The 15203-nt window shown below is 34.4% G+C and overlaps 2 protein-coding genes across 2 annotated transcripts; both read right to left on the reverse strand.

The window, feature by feature from the left end:
• Nucleotides 1–825: 825 nt before the first annotated feature.
• Nucleotides 826–5888, reverse strand: LOC107831679 (GDP-mannose transporter GONST2-like). Its single transcript, XM_016659464.2, has 10 exons — nt 5257–5888; nt 4471–4676; nt 3685–3868; nt 3290–3429; nt 3069–3198; nt 2502–2600; nt 2150–2304; nt 1867–1983; nt 1381–1478; nt 826–1283 (listed from the first exon to the last, which is right to left on the reverse strand). Exons 2-10 carry the CDS (start codon nt 4665–4667, stop codon nt 1240–1242), a joined length of 1164 nt encoding a protein of 387 aa, XP_016514950.1. The 5' UTR covers nt 4668–4676; nt 5257–5888; the 3' UTR covers nt 826–1239.
• A 6832-nt stretch (nt 5889–12720) lies between these two features.
• LOC107811098 (uncharacterized) lies at nt 12721–14254 on the reverse strand. Its single transcript, XM_016635968.2, has one exon. The coding sequence runs from the start codon at nt 14021–14023 to the stop codon at nt 12905–12907; it is 1119 nt and encodes a 372-aa protein (XP_016491454.1). The 5' UTR covers nt 14024–14254; the 3' UTR covers nt 12721–12904.
• Nucleotides 14255–15203: the final 949 nt, after the last annotated feature.

The raw sequence follows: 15203 nt of genomic DNA on the forward strand, positions 1-15203 counted from the left end.
CGGTAACGATTACAATATCTTTTGCTTTTTCTCTTTCGAACTTTCTTTGCACAGCTTATAACCTGCAACTTATCCATCAGATTTCTCTTCAGAGGTTTACACGCTATAGCTTATCATCGATCTTTCTTCCTTTTTTTTTTGTTTACTTCTTTCAACCTTTTCAAGTTTGCTGGATATTTCTGGAATCCGAGATTATCTGTATTTTTAGGTGAATGTACTTGCAACATCAAAGTTGATCAACCGCGAAACACCAAAAACAGTAGTGATTCCTTCAGACTTCAGCTCTAGAGCTGAAGTTTCCCAGTTACAACACAAAAACTTCAGCTCTAGAGCTGAAGTTCGCCAGTTACAAAATAAAAGCTTCAGCTCTAGAGCTGAAGCTTACAAACAAAAACTTCAGCTCTAGAGCTAAAGTTCGACAGTTACAAAACAAAAACTTCAGCTCTAGAGCTGAACTTCAGGCCCGGCTAATAGAATGCTGAAGTTTTGCGTGATTGTCTTTGCTACTTCAACCCCGTATACTGAAGTTATGCGAAAAAGCGGGTACGCTTGCAAATTTTTTTGCAAAGCGGACACAAGTTAAAACGTGACACAAAAAGCGGGTATAGATACAAATGCCCCGTTTATGTATTAGTTGGAGTAGTGATATAAAGTAAATAGTCAATATTGTGGAGAGAAAAAAATGGCTTTCGCTAAAAACGTTGTCATTTTTTTTTTCTTTTGGTAATCTGAAAACCAAACACTATGAAAATACATTATTTTCTAGAACATTTTTGCTGCCATTCGGGCATTTGAGCAACATAACCTACCATTCAACAAAAATCAAACTCGAACTGATACTGTCATATTATTTTCACCAAATCCATAGGGAATTCTTTTATCCCTTTCTACAGTGTATGTAGTTATATATGCATTTTTTGTAGTTTGACCTTATTCCAGAAAAAGAAAAAGGTTTTCAGATGACTGAATTGAATAACTACTGCTCACAAAAACCAAAATTGATAGATGCTTCATTTCCCTGGAATGAGCATCTGACAGACCAAATAAATAGGAGTAACTAAATATGGTATCTTGCTCTCGGCTCCTACTACTGCCTACACTGACTTGTATAGGGGAAGGAACTCCTTGTGTGATTCTGTTGGAGTTTTAGAGTTTTTATTGTTAGTCAATCTGTATATGCACGCTATTTGAGTTTCCAAGCGGTAGATCGCCTATCTCGGACCCGAGTGTAGCACGGTGTCAAGACATCTTGGCCCTGGCAAAAAGTACTCCAGCAAGTAGACCTGAAAGCAATGGCAGATTTCGGTAAGGTAAAATAAGTAAATACTAAAGAGAATTACATTAAATCGTCAAGAATATAATCTGGATAGTTCACATTACCGAAAAGTATGCTGAATAAATTGGGAACACTGAGAGGAACCTTGAACACCAAAAGGCCAGCAATTGAAATGGGAATCTTGTTTAAGGAACCTACAAGACTATGAAGCGGAGAAAGAGTATAGGATTAAATAACTAATCATGAAGCAATTTGAAAATGCATCTTATACTTCCTTTCAAGTAGACTGTAACTAGAAAAAAGGTCACATTAAGGTAGCTTTCTTTCATTTTTCCTTCTCCCCAGTATAATCTGGGTTAACCTTGTCTAACTATTGCCGGAAAAGATTTATAGCAGACTTAAATAATAATACAGCAAATAGTTCTAGAATATAGGAACAGAATGCATGTCAAATATCTATCGAGAACCAACTCCATGCCAAAGTGATAAGGGTCCATATCTTTATCGTCAACAAGTTAGCAGATCACGTAAACTAAGCTAAGTAGTTCATGATGCAACTCCCCAAGAAATGTCAAGCCAGTATGACTCACCTGTAAGTGGTTGGACCAGTTTGTTTCAAAAACCACATAGATGTGAAGCTAATGGCTAGCCCAAGCAATCCACTGGCTGTTGCAGCAACCCAGAACATTGGAATCTTAATTACATCCCTGCAAATGAAAAAAAAAATTGAAACTGCAATATTTATTTGGTACTCCTAAGTGAAGGACTAAACAGAAAAAGAAGAGACTACTGAGCAGCTCAAAAGTATAATATTTATTCCATTAACAAAAAGACAAATGTCTAATGATATAGTAACAAAGATATAGCACGTACGCATTAATTACATAATTCCATTCATCAAACAGGAAGATCAAGCCGATAGCAAAAGGTATAGATATCCCATTGTTCAGTAATACCATTGAAACTTCGTTAAGCGATCCAGATTTTGTAAATTGCTTTGCTCTGTCCATGACATGTCGCAGTGTGAGCTGTTGAAAATTGATGTCCAATGAAAACAAATAGATTAGGGAAATGAAACATATATTTTGAAGTTTGACTTGTTATATTAGTCAGTCTAATTTTTGTTGCTTTCTTATAATTGAAAGAAGTCAAGAGCAAATTTCTTTGCACGATCTTGGTACCAGCAATCAAGGATGAAGAACAGAGTAAAGCAGAAAGTACATACTGAGTAGCCTGCAGTGAGAATGCAATTAACTGATTGCCAAGCATAACCCGTCCCGTCGAATGAGAGGTCTGTTATGCCTCCAGATATAGCAGAGATAATCTGAAAGCAAGAAGATAGCAGCATCAATGAAGAAACTGCCAATAAATTGTTCTTTTTCCCTATGCCAGAGCGGGACCAGGGGTGGGGAGGGGAAAGCGTAAAGTAGTTCATATACAATAAAATTTAATTATCATTCAGTGAGTGGGAAGCCAAATGGAGTTCTATTTTGGCCTTAACTAAAATTAAGGAGAACTGGGACAGTGAAAGCAAATTTTGTTGGCTCTAAATTATATGTTACTACTGTACATATCTTAACACAGAAAAAATATGAGGTATATGCAACAGTCATCTAATTAAAATCAGGGAACAGATGCTTAGTAGGACTACTGTATAATGTTATCCCGCGATCTGATATGGACTGTGATGACTGGATATACAGCATAAGAATTACAAAGACGATTGTCCTTGAGGATGATGTGATCTCTGACAACTAAATTTACATTGCATGCCTGAACAACACTAACATACCATAAGAAACATGGCAGTCCACACTTTCTGATTCTGTCGCTTCCCAAAAATATATAACTCTCCAGTTGCTGTTAAAATATTTGTCACATTCTTCAGAATTGTCACCATTGCAATATTTATGTATTTCAAACTGAAAAGGTGCACAAGTAATGTCATTGGCATAATGATGTAGAGCTAATCATTCCTAAGTCTATGGTGAGTATAGACATATCAGATATTACCTATACATGCCTGAAACAAGCATGCCAATGAAGATCAAATTCACGGGGATCCAAACTTTAATGAGCTTCCAATTAAGCTTCTCCACAGTAACTGCTCCAGAGCAACCCAGTATACAAACTATAAGAGTACTGATAAGGTTCTGAGAGAAGTAGGAGTAGAATTAGTTTCATGAGATAACATCTGTAAACTGCAAGTTCCTGGTACTAGGGAAGAAGTGTCGCAAAAACAAGGTTGAAAAAGGATGTTGGACATGCAAATGATTGAACAAAAAGTTTCCAATTGGAGCTCAAAATGGCAATGATATAACATGCATAATAGCTAACCTTAAGCATTAATGTGCCTCATCTTGTTATTCCAAAGGATGGAAAGATGGTCAACTGTAAGTAGAGAATACCTGGTAGAACATCAACGAGATACCAGCATTGAAAGAATAACTTGAAAGGACAATTTTATTCAGCAGGATCATGCAACAAGAAGAAAGGCAATATGCAGTTCCAGACAAAAGAGGGCCAGATTTTCTTCCAGATCCATGTTCCCTTTTTTCTTCGCTATCCACAGCTTGATTGCTTTTGGAAAACCTGTGAGATGTGAGAATAGGTTAATTGCAAAAATCGTTTGGTTATAACTTCTCAGAAAATATCAGGCCCTCACCCTGTGTCCAGGAAAACGGCAAAAAGCTATGGATCTAACTGAAGCAGTTCTGAAAAATATGCCAAAGCTTATGCATCCACAATACTCCCGTGTATTTAAACGGTACCTAAACAGTATGATGCTAAGTTGAACGATAGTAGCTAGCAAATAGCTATCAAAGAATTACCCAGTAATTGATTTTTAACTAACTCAAAGTGACCTATTTTTAAGGCAAGGACAAAACTGCATCTCTTATTCAAGAAATGAACAGTAACATCCATAAAAGCAAAATAAGACAGTGGGAAAGTCAAATTGAAGAATGTACGAGGCATGCTAGTCATTCAGCTTGAACGCACTGTGATAAGTTTCCAGGAAAAAAAGCTAGACATAAATAAAATAAAAAGAGATGGAAAAGATAAAACTTCAAAAAAGAGAGCTCCTAAGGTTAAAGTATGATTTATAGGTACAACCCCTCCCCCTTCCCTAAGAAAGATGAAGAAAAAAAGAAAAACGGGGAGAATTCTGGTAAGATAGTTGAGCTGCAGAACACCTGTCACTAGCTGCTCTTCGTTCTGCAGCAATTGATATCTTGCCAGCCGACCATACCCCTTTCCTACGGAATCCGTCAAGTATTTTGTGTACCACATTTAGTCTTTTGGCAAATGCTACCTGTCCATTTACAGATATATGACCTGGCTCCTCACCGTCATCACAGATAATTGATTCCAACTTAACCGCAGAGGACATTGAATTAACCTAAGAAAGAAGACAAGGAAACAATTTCAACTTTGATACATAAATGTCTAACATGAACAGAAAGAGCTCTGGAGAGCATAGACAACAGTTAAAATTTATCACCAGTCTGCTACACCAATCCAAATACTTATAAGTTATAAGTGCAACTAATTGTATAAAAACGTATATTTGAATAAGATAGAATGCTAATATTGATGTCTATGCTACAACGAAAGTAACTCTAGCATCATAATCTGAATTTGGTTAACTGCCAGCCTATGGGAAACTGCTCATTCGATCAATAAATCAACTAACCTCAATCCCAAATTAGATGGCACTGGCTATACAAATTCTTTGTGTCCATCTATTCAGGTCAATTTCGGTCCGAAACAAATAATTTATCCTTTAATGTAAAACTAGGGGTGATTTAGATAATATCAGATGCGATCGTTGCGAAGTTACCTGACAAGCTCTAATATTTATGCCTCAAATCATCTTTAGATTTAAACGTAAACCACTGAAACGAGATTAAGCTAAAGGTTTTTTTTAATTTCCTTTTAGTAAATAAAACATGAGAATATAAAACACTGAAAAAGCATACCAATAAATCTTCAGAAACTTCCAGATTCCAATCAAGAACTCAAAATCTTTCAATGCCCAGAAAAGATTTTCCCAATCTCAGCTACTACATATAGGAGCAACAGCTAAAAATACCCTGTTTGACAATAAATTAAGCAATCCCAAAATCGTTCCTTGGGTTTCCGTACAATAGTGCAAGCACCTAGGTACAGCAAAAGAGGTCACGAAAAAGACGTGAGAACACAAATAGTGAGCTTTTTGAAGAGTACGCAAAGCAAATGGAAAGCGTGAATCTGAGAAAACCATATAAACTGTAAGAGAAAACATGGCCAGTGGAAAAAATAAAGATATTTTAATAAGGGCAAATGGAGGATGAAGGTGCGATGAAGTAAGCGGGATTCCAGGAGAAGAAGAGGCAGTTGAATTTAGGCTTATAGGGAACTGAAATCGAGGCAAATGCTTCACCATTTAGTCAAAATTGTGTGTAATAAAGTAATGTTTTGTTGTGCCTTTGAGCTCTATTTTGCTTCAACAACAATTAATACTCTCTACTGGAGAATTCCACTGGGGAAACACGTATCAGTGGGGAGGGTTGAAAGTTCAAACTTCAAACCGGGAGGAGAAGATGGCGGGTTTTGCACATGTTCAAAAGATGGGTGATTCAGTGGGCTGGATTATACGGACTGGTCCATTGTTAGTTTTGGGACCAAAGCTTCTAGCAGGCTTCTGATCTGGATTACACGAAATCATTTAATTTTGGGACTTTTTCGTATATATACGAGATTTTAAACTTATTTACCCGGTTTTGTTTAAGTATTCATATTTACATAAAGTAATCAAAGCTTTTTTACAAAATATATACAAATAAGGTCAAAAGATATAATTTATCTACAACTTAAATACATATTTTGTGTACAGAATACGGTCAAAAACTACAATTTATATATAACGAATATACAATTATGTAAGTTGTAGATATTTTGTATACCGTTTCTCCATTCGACATACAAAATATATACAATTTGTTTATGTCTTCTTTTTCGAGTTTTAATCTGAAATTTCAACCAAAATCACCTCGAATCTTCACCAAATTGTCTCAAAAATGAGATATAAACTCCAACGGATATTCTCAATCATTTGCAGCAACACCCAATCCAAACAAAACAATTTCGCAAATTTCAATTTTCGAATTCAAAGCTTCTAAGCTTTCTAATGGATTAACATAGTTTCCAATTCAATCTACTCACATCTGATTAATGTTACTTTGTTTATTGATTCCAAAAAGCTAAAAGAAAGTAACGATCTTCCCTCGTTCAAACGTGATAATTCATTCATTGTTTAACATAAAAAAAAAAGTAAAAAGAAAGAGAAAACATAATAGAATTGCTTAATGTTGTTCTCGTAAAAGTATGACTAAAATTGAGGAGAAACAGGCCAAACATCAGGGGCGGATTTACGTACAAAAATTGGGTGCTCGAGCACCCATTAACCTCGATTCGGAATATGTATAGTTATATAGAGAATCTAAGAAAAAGGATATAAGAATAGCAAGCACCCAAGTAACAAAGAGCCTGATGGCTGCTTTGTTTTATGATGGGTGTTGAAGCGCTATAAAAACCAAAGGGTGAGGGATCGAATCTCCCTCCTTGCAAGCATTTTTCCCTCAATTTTTTCTTATATTATCAGGCATTTTCTTTTGCCCCAGTTATGAGGTCCTCTTTTTGTTCTTTTCAGTTTTCGCTAGTGACTTTTTTGAGCCAATACTACTTTGTTTTATTTATTTTTTTGCTTTTCTTTTCTTACTTTATCTAATTAATTATAGCAAAGAAAGAAAAAGAAAATTTGCTTTAGAAAAACAAAGAATCCTTCCGGAACCACAAAATCCATTGATCTTTTTCTCACTAATCGTGTTATCCATCACAGTTTCACGGCGCCAATAATATTAATATCATGATTTCTAATTAATTTTTTTATTGTATTTAAATAGTTGCACACTTATATGATGGGATTAATAGTAACTTTACGTCAAAAAAAAAAAGTTAAGCACTCACAAACATAAAATTTTGGATTCGCCACTGCTAAACATTCTTTTATTAATTTATAATTTTAGTTTTGGGGTGGAAGATGGAGAGAAAGTGTGAAAGATTAGAGTCTAATACATTATTTTGTATAAAATTGGTAATTGTATATGAATTTAAAATTAAGTGAAAACCTAAATGGCAAAGGTACATAAGTTTCAAAATTAGTATAAATAAGTAAAAAGCTCTTTAATTTTTTTTATTTTTATTTTTTATTTTTTTATTTTTTTATTTTTTATTTTTATTTTTTTGCGTTTTTGGTTCTATTAGTTTCCCCTGGACTGTGTAATGGTTCCCAAGGAAATTTATAATGATCTTAAGTTTCTTTCCAATGGTATCTAGCCAAATTTTGATAAGCGCAATTTCACAATTATCTTTTAACTTTAGTTTTGTATACCCACTTGGCATTTCATATTCAGTAGCCCGACTAATTTGTTCGTGTCATATTCAGCAACTTCATTAATTTAAATTCGTGTCGTATAGATCTCATGAAAGGAGAAATGACTTCCTGCCTGGGGTCACTCCGTTCAAAGGCTCAACCTAACAAAAATTTATTAAGAATAAAAAAATCCCATCAATCCAATGAGATTTTGGCAATTTTGTCCTAGTCTTCTCTTTTAACTCTGCTCGTCGGCCCAATATTGCTCCAAGCCAACCATTTAAGCAAATATCCATGCAACAAAAACTAATTACCCGCCTCTGCCCATCCCTTTTTTCTTCTACCTATTTTTTTTTAAATACCCAGCCAAATGAAGTTAAACTAAGCCAATACAAGTTAAGCCAAACCAATTTAAGTCAAGCCAAGCCAAATCAAACTAAGCAAAACTAAATGGGTAAAAGAAGTGGTATGGTGAGATTGGTAGGTTGGGTAATTAGTTTTAGTTGGGTAGGTATTGTAAGTGCTTCATACTGAGCTTATAATGATCAGGATTTACCCTAATTATTACCTTAAGGTTTTGGATTAGGGGTGTGTTTGGTATGAAGGAAATTATTTTTTTAAAAATGTTATCCAATTTTCAAATGTTTGGTCGGCTTAAATGTTTTTGAAAATATTTTCCTCATCAACTGCTCTTTCTCTAATTGCAGGAAAATATTTTCTCTATCAAATGCAGGGAAAATATTTTCCAAAACTTTTTTTCAACATTCCTCACCCTATTCCTCATCCCTACCAATCTACCCCCACCCCATCCCCACCCTCGCCCCCACCCTAAATAAAAATATTATTAATAGTACTTTCTTTTCATGTTATAGATAGATTTTTTTTCAACAAATGCGTATTTTCTTTTCATGATATAAAAAAGTATTTTTTTTTTTATTTTAACAAAAGAGTACTTTCTTTTCATGATGTAGAAAAAATATTTTCTTTCATTTCAACAAAATGCTTTTTTTCTTTTCATGACGTAGAAAAAGTATTTTCTTTTATTTCAACAAACAAAGTATTTTCTTTTCATGACGTAAAAAAATATTTTTTTTTATTTCAACAAAATGTGTATTTTCTTTTCACGATGTAGAAAAAGTATTTTCTTTTATTTCAATAAAATAATTATTTATTTTCATGTTGTAGAAAGAGTACTTTCTTTTTCAACCAAAAAAAGAGTATTTTCTTTATAGTTATGGAACATAAATTTCAACGTTGTTTTGTGCAAAAAAGTAAAGCAGCACATTAGTTCCTTTGAGTCGGTGTGGATTTTTATAAGAATAACTAAATTATTGAAGAAAATAGAATCATGAAAAAGTTGGGTATTTTGGAGGGGGAGGGGAGAGAGGGGATGGAGCAAGCAAACATGGGGACTTGGGGGAGGGGGTGAGGAGAGTAGCATAAAAAATATTTTCTACTCTCTAACCAAACAATAGAAAATATTTTCCGAAAAAAAAAAATTCACGCACCAACCAAACAAGAAAAAAATAACTCATTTTCTGTGGAAAACATTTTCTAGGAAAATATTTTCCATGGAAAACATTTTCCTTCGTACCAAACACACCCTAGATGTTCAGATTTTTTCACATGTTCGACTTCTTTTTATATATATAATTTAACGTTCATTTTATGGTTTTTACTAGGTTGTTTCTTATAAGTTTATGGATTCTTGAAATGAATGCTAAGTTGTTTCGTTCTAATAGTAGAAATTGCACGGGGCGCCTTTGGTCGCCCCCCATTTAATCTATACCCATTTTTTAAAAAAAGTTTTAATTTGTATCCAATTTTTAAACAACTTCAGCCCCTTTCTCCTCCTCCTCCTCCTCCTCCTCCTCCTCTTCCTCCTCCTCCTTCTTCTTCTTCTTCTTCTTCTTCTTCTTCTTCTTCTTCTTCTTCTTCTTCTTCTTCTTCTTCTTCTTCTTCTTTATTCTGCTGCTGTTGGTGCTGCTATGAAACTTCAGTTCATGGGATGGTTGCCATAAATATGTTTATCAAATTATTTAAAAATAAATTATAAATAATTACGTAAGTTAGTAGACAATAATTTGCAAATATTTTCACGTACGTAAGTTAGTAGACAATGATAATTCAGTTCTTTTCATGTTTATTGTTTCCAAAATTTATGATTTAGATACTGTTGGCAATCAGATTATTTATCTAGTATGTTAGAAAGCTTTTTCAAAAACTTCAGCTTATACAGTGCTGAAGTTTTTACAAATGAACTAAATAACTTCAGCATCTTCTGCTGAAGTTTTTGAAAAAGCTTTATGAAAAAACTAATGAATCCAGGACAAAAAAAAACTTCAGCTTTTAGTGCTGAAGTTTTTACAAATGAACTAAATAACTTCAGCATCTTCTGCTGATGTTTTTGAAAAAGCTTATCCAAGACAAAAAAAACTTCAGCTTATTTAGTGCTGAAGTTTTATAAATGAACTAAATAACTTCAGCATCTTCTGCTGAAGTTTTTGAAAAAGCTTAATAGCAAAACTAATGAATCCAGGACAAAAAAACTTCTGCTTATTTAGTGCAATTACAAACAAAAATTTCAGCAAATAGAGAACAAAACTTCAGCTACTATGCTTAAGTTGGGCAATTACAAACAAAAACTTCAGCAAATAGAAAAAACTTCAGCTACTATGCTTAAGTTCAGCAATTACAAACAAAAACTTCAGCACACTTGGTTCAGCACACTTGCTACTTCAGGCCCGTCTACTAGAATGCTGAAGTTTTGCGTAATTGTTTTTGCTACTTCAGCCTCGTATGCTGAAGTTACGCAATATTTTTGCAAAGCGGGTACAAGTTAAATCGCGACCCAAAAAACGGTATAGATGCAAATCCCCGTTCTAATATTAGAAACTTTATTAGATTTGTGTTTAATACTCAACTTTAAATGTAGGAATATTTGTAAAAAATTAATTATACGCTATACATTTATTAGTTCGATACATCTACGAAGGGACGAGTCTGTTGCCCTTAATAAACTACTTCAACCGAAACCGACAGTGCTATCACTGCTGTTAAATTTTTGTCGTGAAAACTACAGAATAATCGAAAGTGGCTCATCACCTACATCTTCTATGTTTTATTTAATGTAAAGCCACGTCGTCTTAAATCAGAATTACTAAGAGCTATATTTCCACATATTGAAGTACCAATTCAAGATTACTACCAGATTGAAGGAAGCACAAAGGATTCAAGAAATTATGTTTCCTTGACATAAGGATTATAGTCTAGTACCATGAATTTTAAAGAGGTGATAGAATGGATATTGCTCTTTCAGAGTTTTAAACTTAAAATTATAAAATAAATTATAACTCTTGTGCAAAATTGAATAATTATTTGGAGTGAGATAAGTAAGTTGAATAATTTTTACTTTTTTTTTTTTTTTTTTTGAAATCTGAACTCCTTACTAAAGATAAGTAGCGAGTACTCATACAAAATTTTAGCCTTCAAAGGCAAATGCAAACAGCTTTTAGTAGAGAAGCCCTAACGTCATTCCTTCTGTCTTAAATATAATTACAAGGAAGTAGCGCAAGTCGCAAGGCGAGAACCAAACCGACACAAAATTTTGAGTACAATTATTTTTTGGAGTATTGGAGAGCACCATAAACTAAGTGATAGAAAATTAAGGTTGAATATTAATCTGACATTTAGATATTATCTCCATAAGTAGAAAGCATATTAGTAATAGTGAAGGTAGAATTTTTATTAAGGAAATTCAAAATATATTAAAAAAGTAAATATACAAAAAAACTAGTCAAAAAAAAATTCAACATATACACGTATTGTATTCTATGTAACTTTTTAGCGAAGTTGGTTCAGATAAATCTCTTCCGCCCCTAGCTCTTGCCCATGCATATTAGACCTTGTTGAAATTGAAGAAGGGTTCTAACAGATCATCACAGATCACATCCTTTATCCAAAGTTATTAAGATTGCAGATTTCTAATGATTATTGACACCTAATTCTCCCTCCCTAAATGACTAAAATGATGTAGCTTTACAGCATACTGTTGCACGTCCTCGTGCAAACATGAGTCACGATCTCCCACTAGGCCCCTACTACAAACCATGTGATCCCATTGCTACATCAGTACTATCTAACTTCAGCATTTAAAGTTTAACAAAATAGCGAACACAAAACCTTAAAGAAGAAGTGATCCAAAAGTAAGATACCACGTCTAATAGACTAGGATATGTTCGGTGGTGGAAGATAATAGATATTCGATAAAAAGGTTATAATATATGCAAGTAAGTTGACTCGAACACTATCGTAGTAAATAAAGACCGCATACTACTTCTATCACCATTTTACTCTTGCGCTAATCCTTCAAAGCCCAATTCTACATTAATGTCAACTATTGGTTAAAGAAAATGAAAATTCTACAACGTCAACACACAGTTAAAATCTTGTCGAAATAAATTCTGATATCGAAATATGAAAGTCAAACTCTAAGATATGCTCACAATCGCAATTCCTCCCCACTCAATAATATAAAGATAATCACTTGGCTGACAGGCATATACTCAAGTCTTAAGGAGGACCGTACAATAACTAAGAGCCTACAATCTGGACTATAGTATAGGGATTTATATTTTAGGAGTCCTAAGTCCTAACCACTACAAACTTGGTTAACTAGGTTGAAAATCAAAAGTAAAACAATTATTATTTCAAACTTAATTTTTTCCTTTAAATTAATGAAAAAAGGAGTAATATAATGGTTTAACTAGAGGTGCCCAAGCTCCTAACTCATCTGGAGAAGTATTGCGTCGATGATCGTAGCTACTAGTTGATTTGAGCCGCAAGAACATCTATACTAAAAGAATATTCATCCTATTGAAGATCTAATAGTGATATCGAAAAATTAAGACGATTGTTCGTCTGTTAAAAAATTCTAAAGTTGAGAAATTGTTAAGTTTACTGAAATATGTTTCAATATAATATTCACTGATTGCAAAAATGTTTAAAGATATGAACATAAAAGACTATTTAAAGCAAAATTTTAATATGATACCTAAATTATGGATTCGCTAAAGGGAAAAAAGTGCATAACCATTGAGATGCACTTACACTGGTATTCACTCTAATGTCTATCTATAAAGTTTGTCACACTGACGATTCACACCAAATTCCCCATGAAACATACATCACATTATAATTATCACAACCATTAATCATACAGTGTACACAATCACAAAACAAGGAAGCACAGCCCTCGAATTAAATACCAATAACTCATCTTCTTCATCCAATCTAGAGTGGACCCCATTTTCCCTACCCACCAAGGAATCAAACCCTGGATCCTCTTTATCAGCCAAATCCGGGTCACACCCGATCCGACCCGCAATGACCCGACAAACCAACATCGCCCGCTTCACGTTCATGAACCCGAATTCCTCCTCAATCTCCTCAGGTACCGCCGCGTGCGCCCTCCAACTCGTAGGTTGCACGGAAATTCCGTCCATCTTATTTGAGAACCCGCTCTTTATAATCCCACACACACTACAGTACTGCTGGTTACAGATGCTGGAATTACCATTTTGCCCCAGCTCACACATGAACGTAGTACAATGGAACCTCAACAGTTCATTTCCATCAGCTATACACCTCTCGTCCCTCTTAACGACGACGTTTCGACTGGCTTTAAACTTCACGTGCTCTCTGTAGTCCTCAAACCGGGTTAAAATCCTCTTGCTATTGTGAATCTTTAGGATCTGATGGATGATCGGGTTATTTTTCTTCTCGGGCCACCCCGTTTTGAAAATGATCCGAACTATGTTCTTACCTGAATCACCGTCAATGAGCTCTGAAACTGCATGTTTTATGGACTGGTGTTGTTCGAGATGAATCGGGCTCTGGAATACTTCCCCACATAGGGTACAAGGATAGATGTCGTTACGTAAAGGGAAGAAAAGCTGGTCGGCGCAAATATCGGATTCGGGTACTGGATAAACGGAGCGGGTAATCGGATCATCGGATGAAATAGGAAAGATGGGTTTGTGAAGGGACCTTGTGGAAGAACATGGAGATTGGATTGAAGGGTTATGGTGAGTTGGGCTAGTAGTAATTTTTTGTATGGGGTCTGGTTTAGATGAGAAAATACGTTTAATGTAAGACCAAGAAGAGGAAATAACCTTAGTTGCTTTGTTTTTGGAACGGTGATCAGAAGGGAGTTTTCGTTTTTTTGAGGGCTGATTGTGGGAAGCTGAGGAGAAGATGAAGCAGCCAAGGTGAAGTAACAGGAAGATAACAGAGAGGAAAGTTGAGAAAAGGGGACGAAAAACAGTAGCCATTTTTTATGGTTTGGTTTAAGGAATCGTCAATGTGTTTGTCATGACTGGGTCACATTTTGTGAAGTTGAGAGAATGAATGGTGGCAGAAGAAAAAGAAAGGGGGTGTGAAAAAGGAAGAGAAATATATTAAAGGGTAGGGACATGGAAATATGGAGGGAGGATAAAGCTACAGGTTGGTGTTTGGTGGAAGGCAACTTCATGCCATCTCTCTGCTTGTTCTTGTCTCGCTCCATGGATTTATCGTGAATATTTTAATACTATCATTATCGGAATAAAGTTAACTTTGTCTATGTGATCATTTTAAAACATATGATGTCTCGTAATACGATTTGGAGCTCGGTTAATTTCGTCACATAAGGCTTCGCTCTCGAAATCTCACAACCCTTGATTGAGCTGTTATAGATTCAAAATATGTGCAAAAATAGCTAGCAGTCAAGAATGATGTGACAATTGATATTATATTAAAATAAAGTTGCAATCTATATATTCTACTCTTAGCTATACGCTATTAAATGATTTTTAAATATTTATTATATATCTTTAATTTATTAATTTTAAAATTATGTACTAATTTGTGCTTGTTATAGATAGTTATTTCTAGTTGATTTTTAAGTAAATTACATGGGGAGAAATTAAAAAGTAAATTACACGCATAAACGTATTGATTTACAGAAGCATGTGTTATGTTAATTTAGTTAATTGTGTTATCTCGTTCTGTTTTAGTTAGGTAAAGGAGCATAGTAAGTGGCATCTTATTGTACATGCACATACCTTACCAAGTAAAGAATAACATATATAATAATTCATTCATGGCGACCATAGAATTCTCTCTGCCCTCAACAGAGAATCCCAACGTCCACACTTTTGTAGTTTACGATCTTCCTTATTTTCCCCCTCGATACTAAGTACTCCCACTGTTTCATATTAAATGAATTACTTTCCTTTTTAGTCTGTTTCAAAATAAATGACATATTCGTAAATTTGGAAATAATTCAACTTTAAACTCTTTCATTTTACCTATTTACCCTTAATGAGAAGCTTTTATAGCCACACAAATATCATGGCCCCGCAAACTTTTTACCCCTTAAGCTTTTAAGACCACAAATTTCAAAAGTCTTCTTCTTTTTTCTTAAACTCCATGTCGAGTCAATGAAACGGAGGGAGTATTATTTTACTCTTT

Source organism: Nicotiana tabacum, chromosome 8, assembly GCF_000715075.1.
Source record: "Nicotiana tabacum cultivar K326 chromosome 8, ASM71507v2, whole genome shotgun sequence".
NCBI classification, from domain to species: domain Eukaryota; kingdom Viridiplantae; phylum Streptophyta; class Magnoliopsida; order Solanales; family Solanaceae; genus Nicotiana; species Nicotiana tabacum.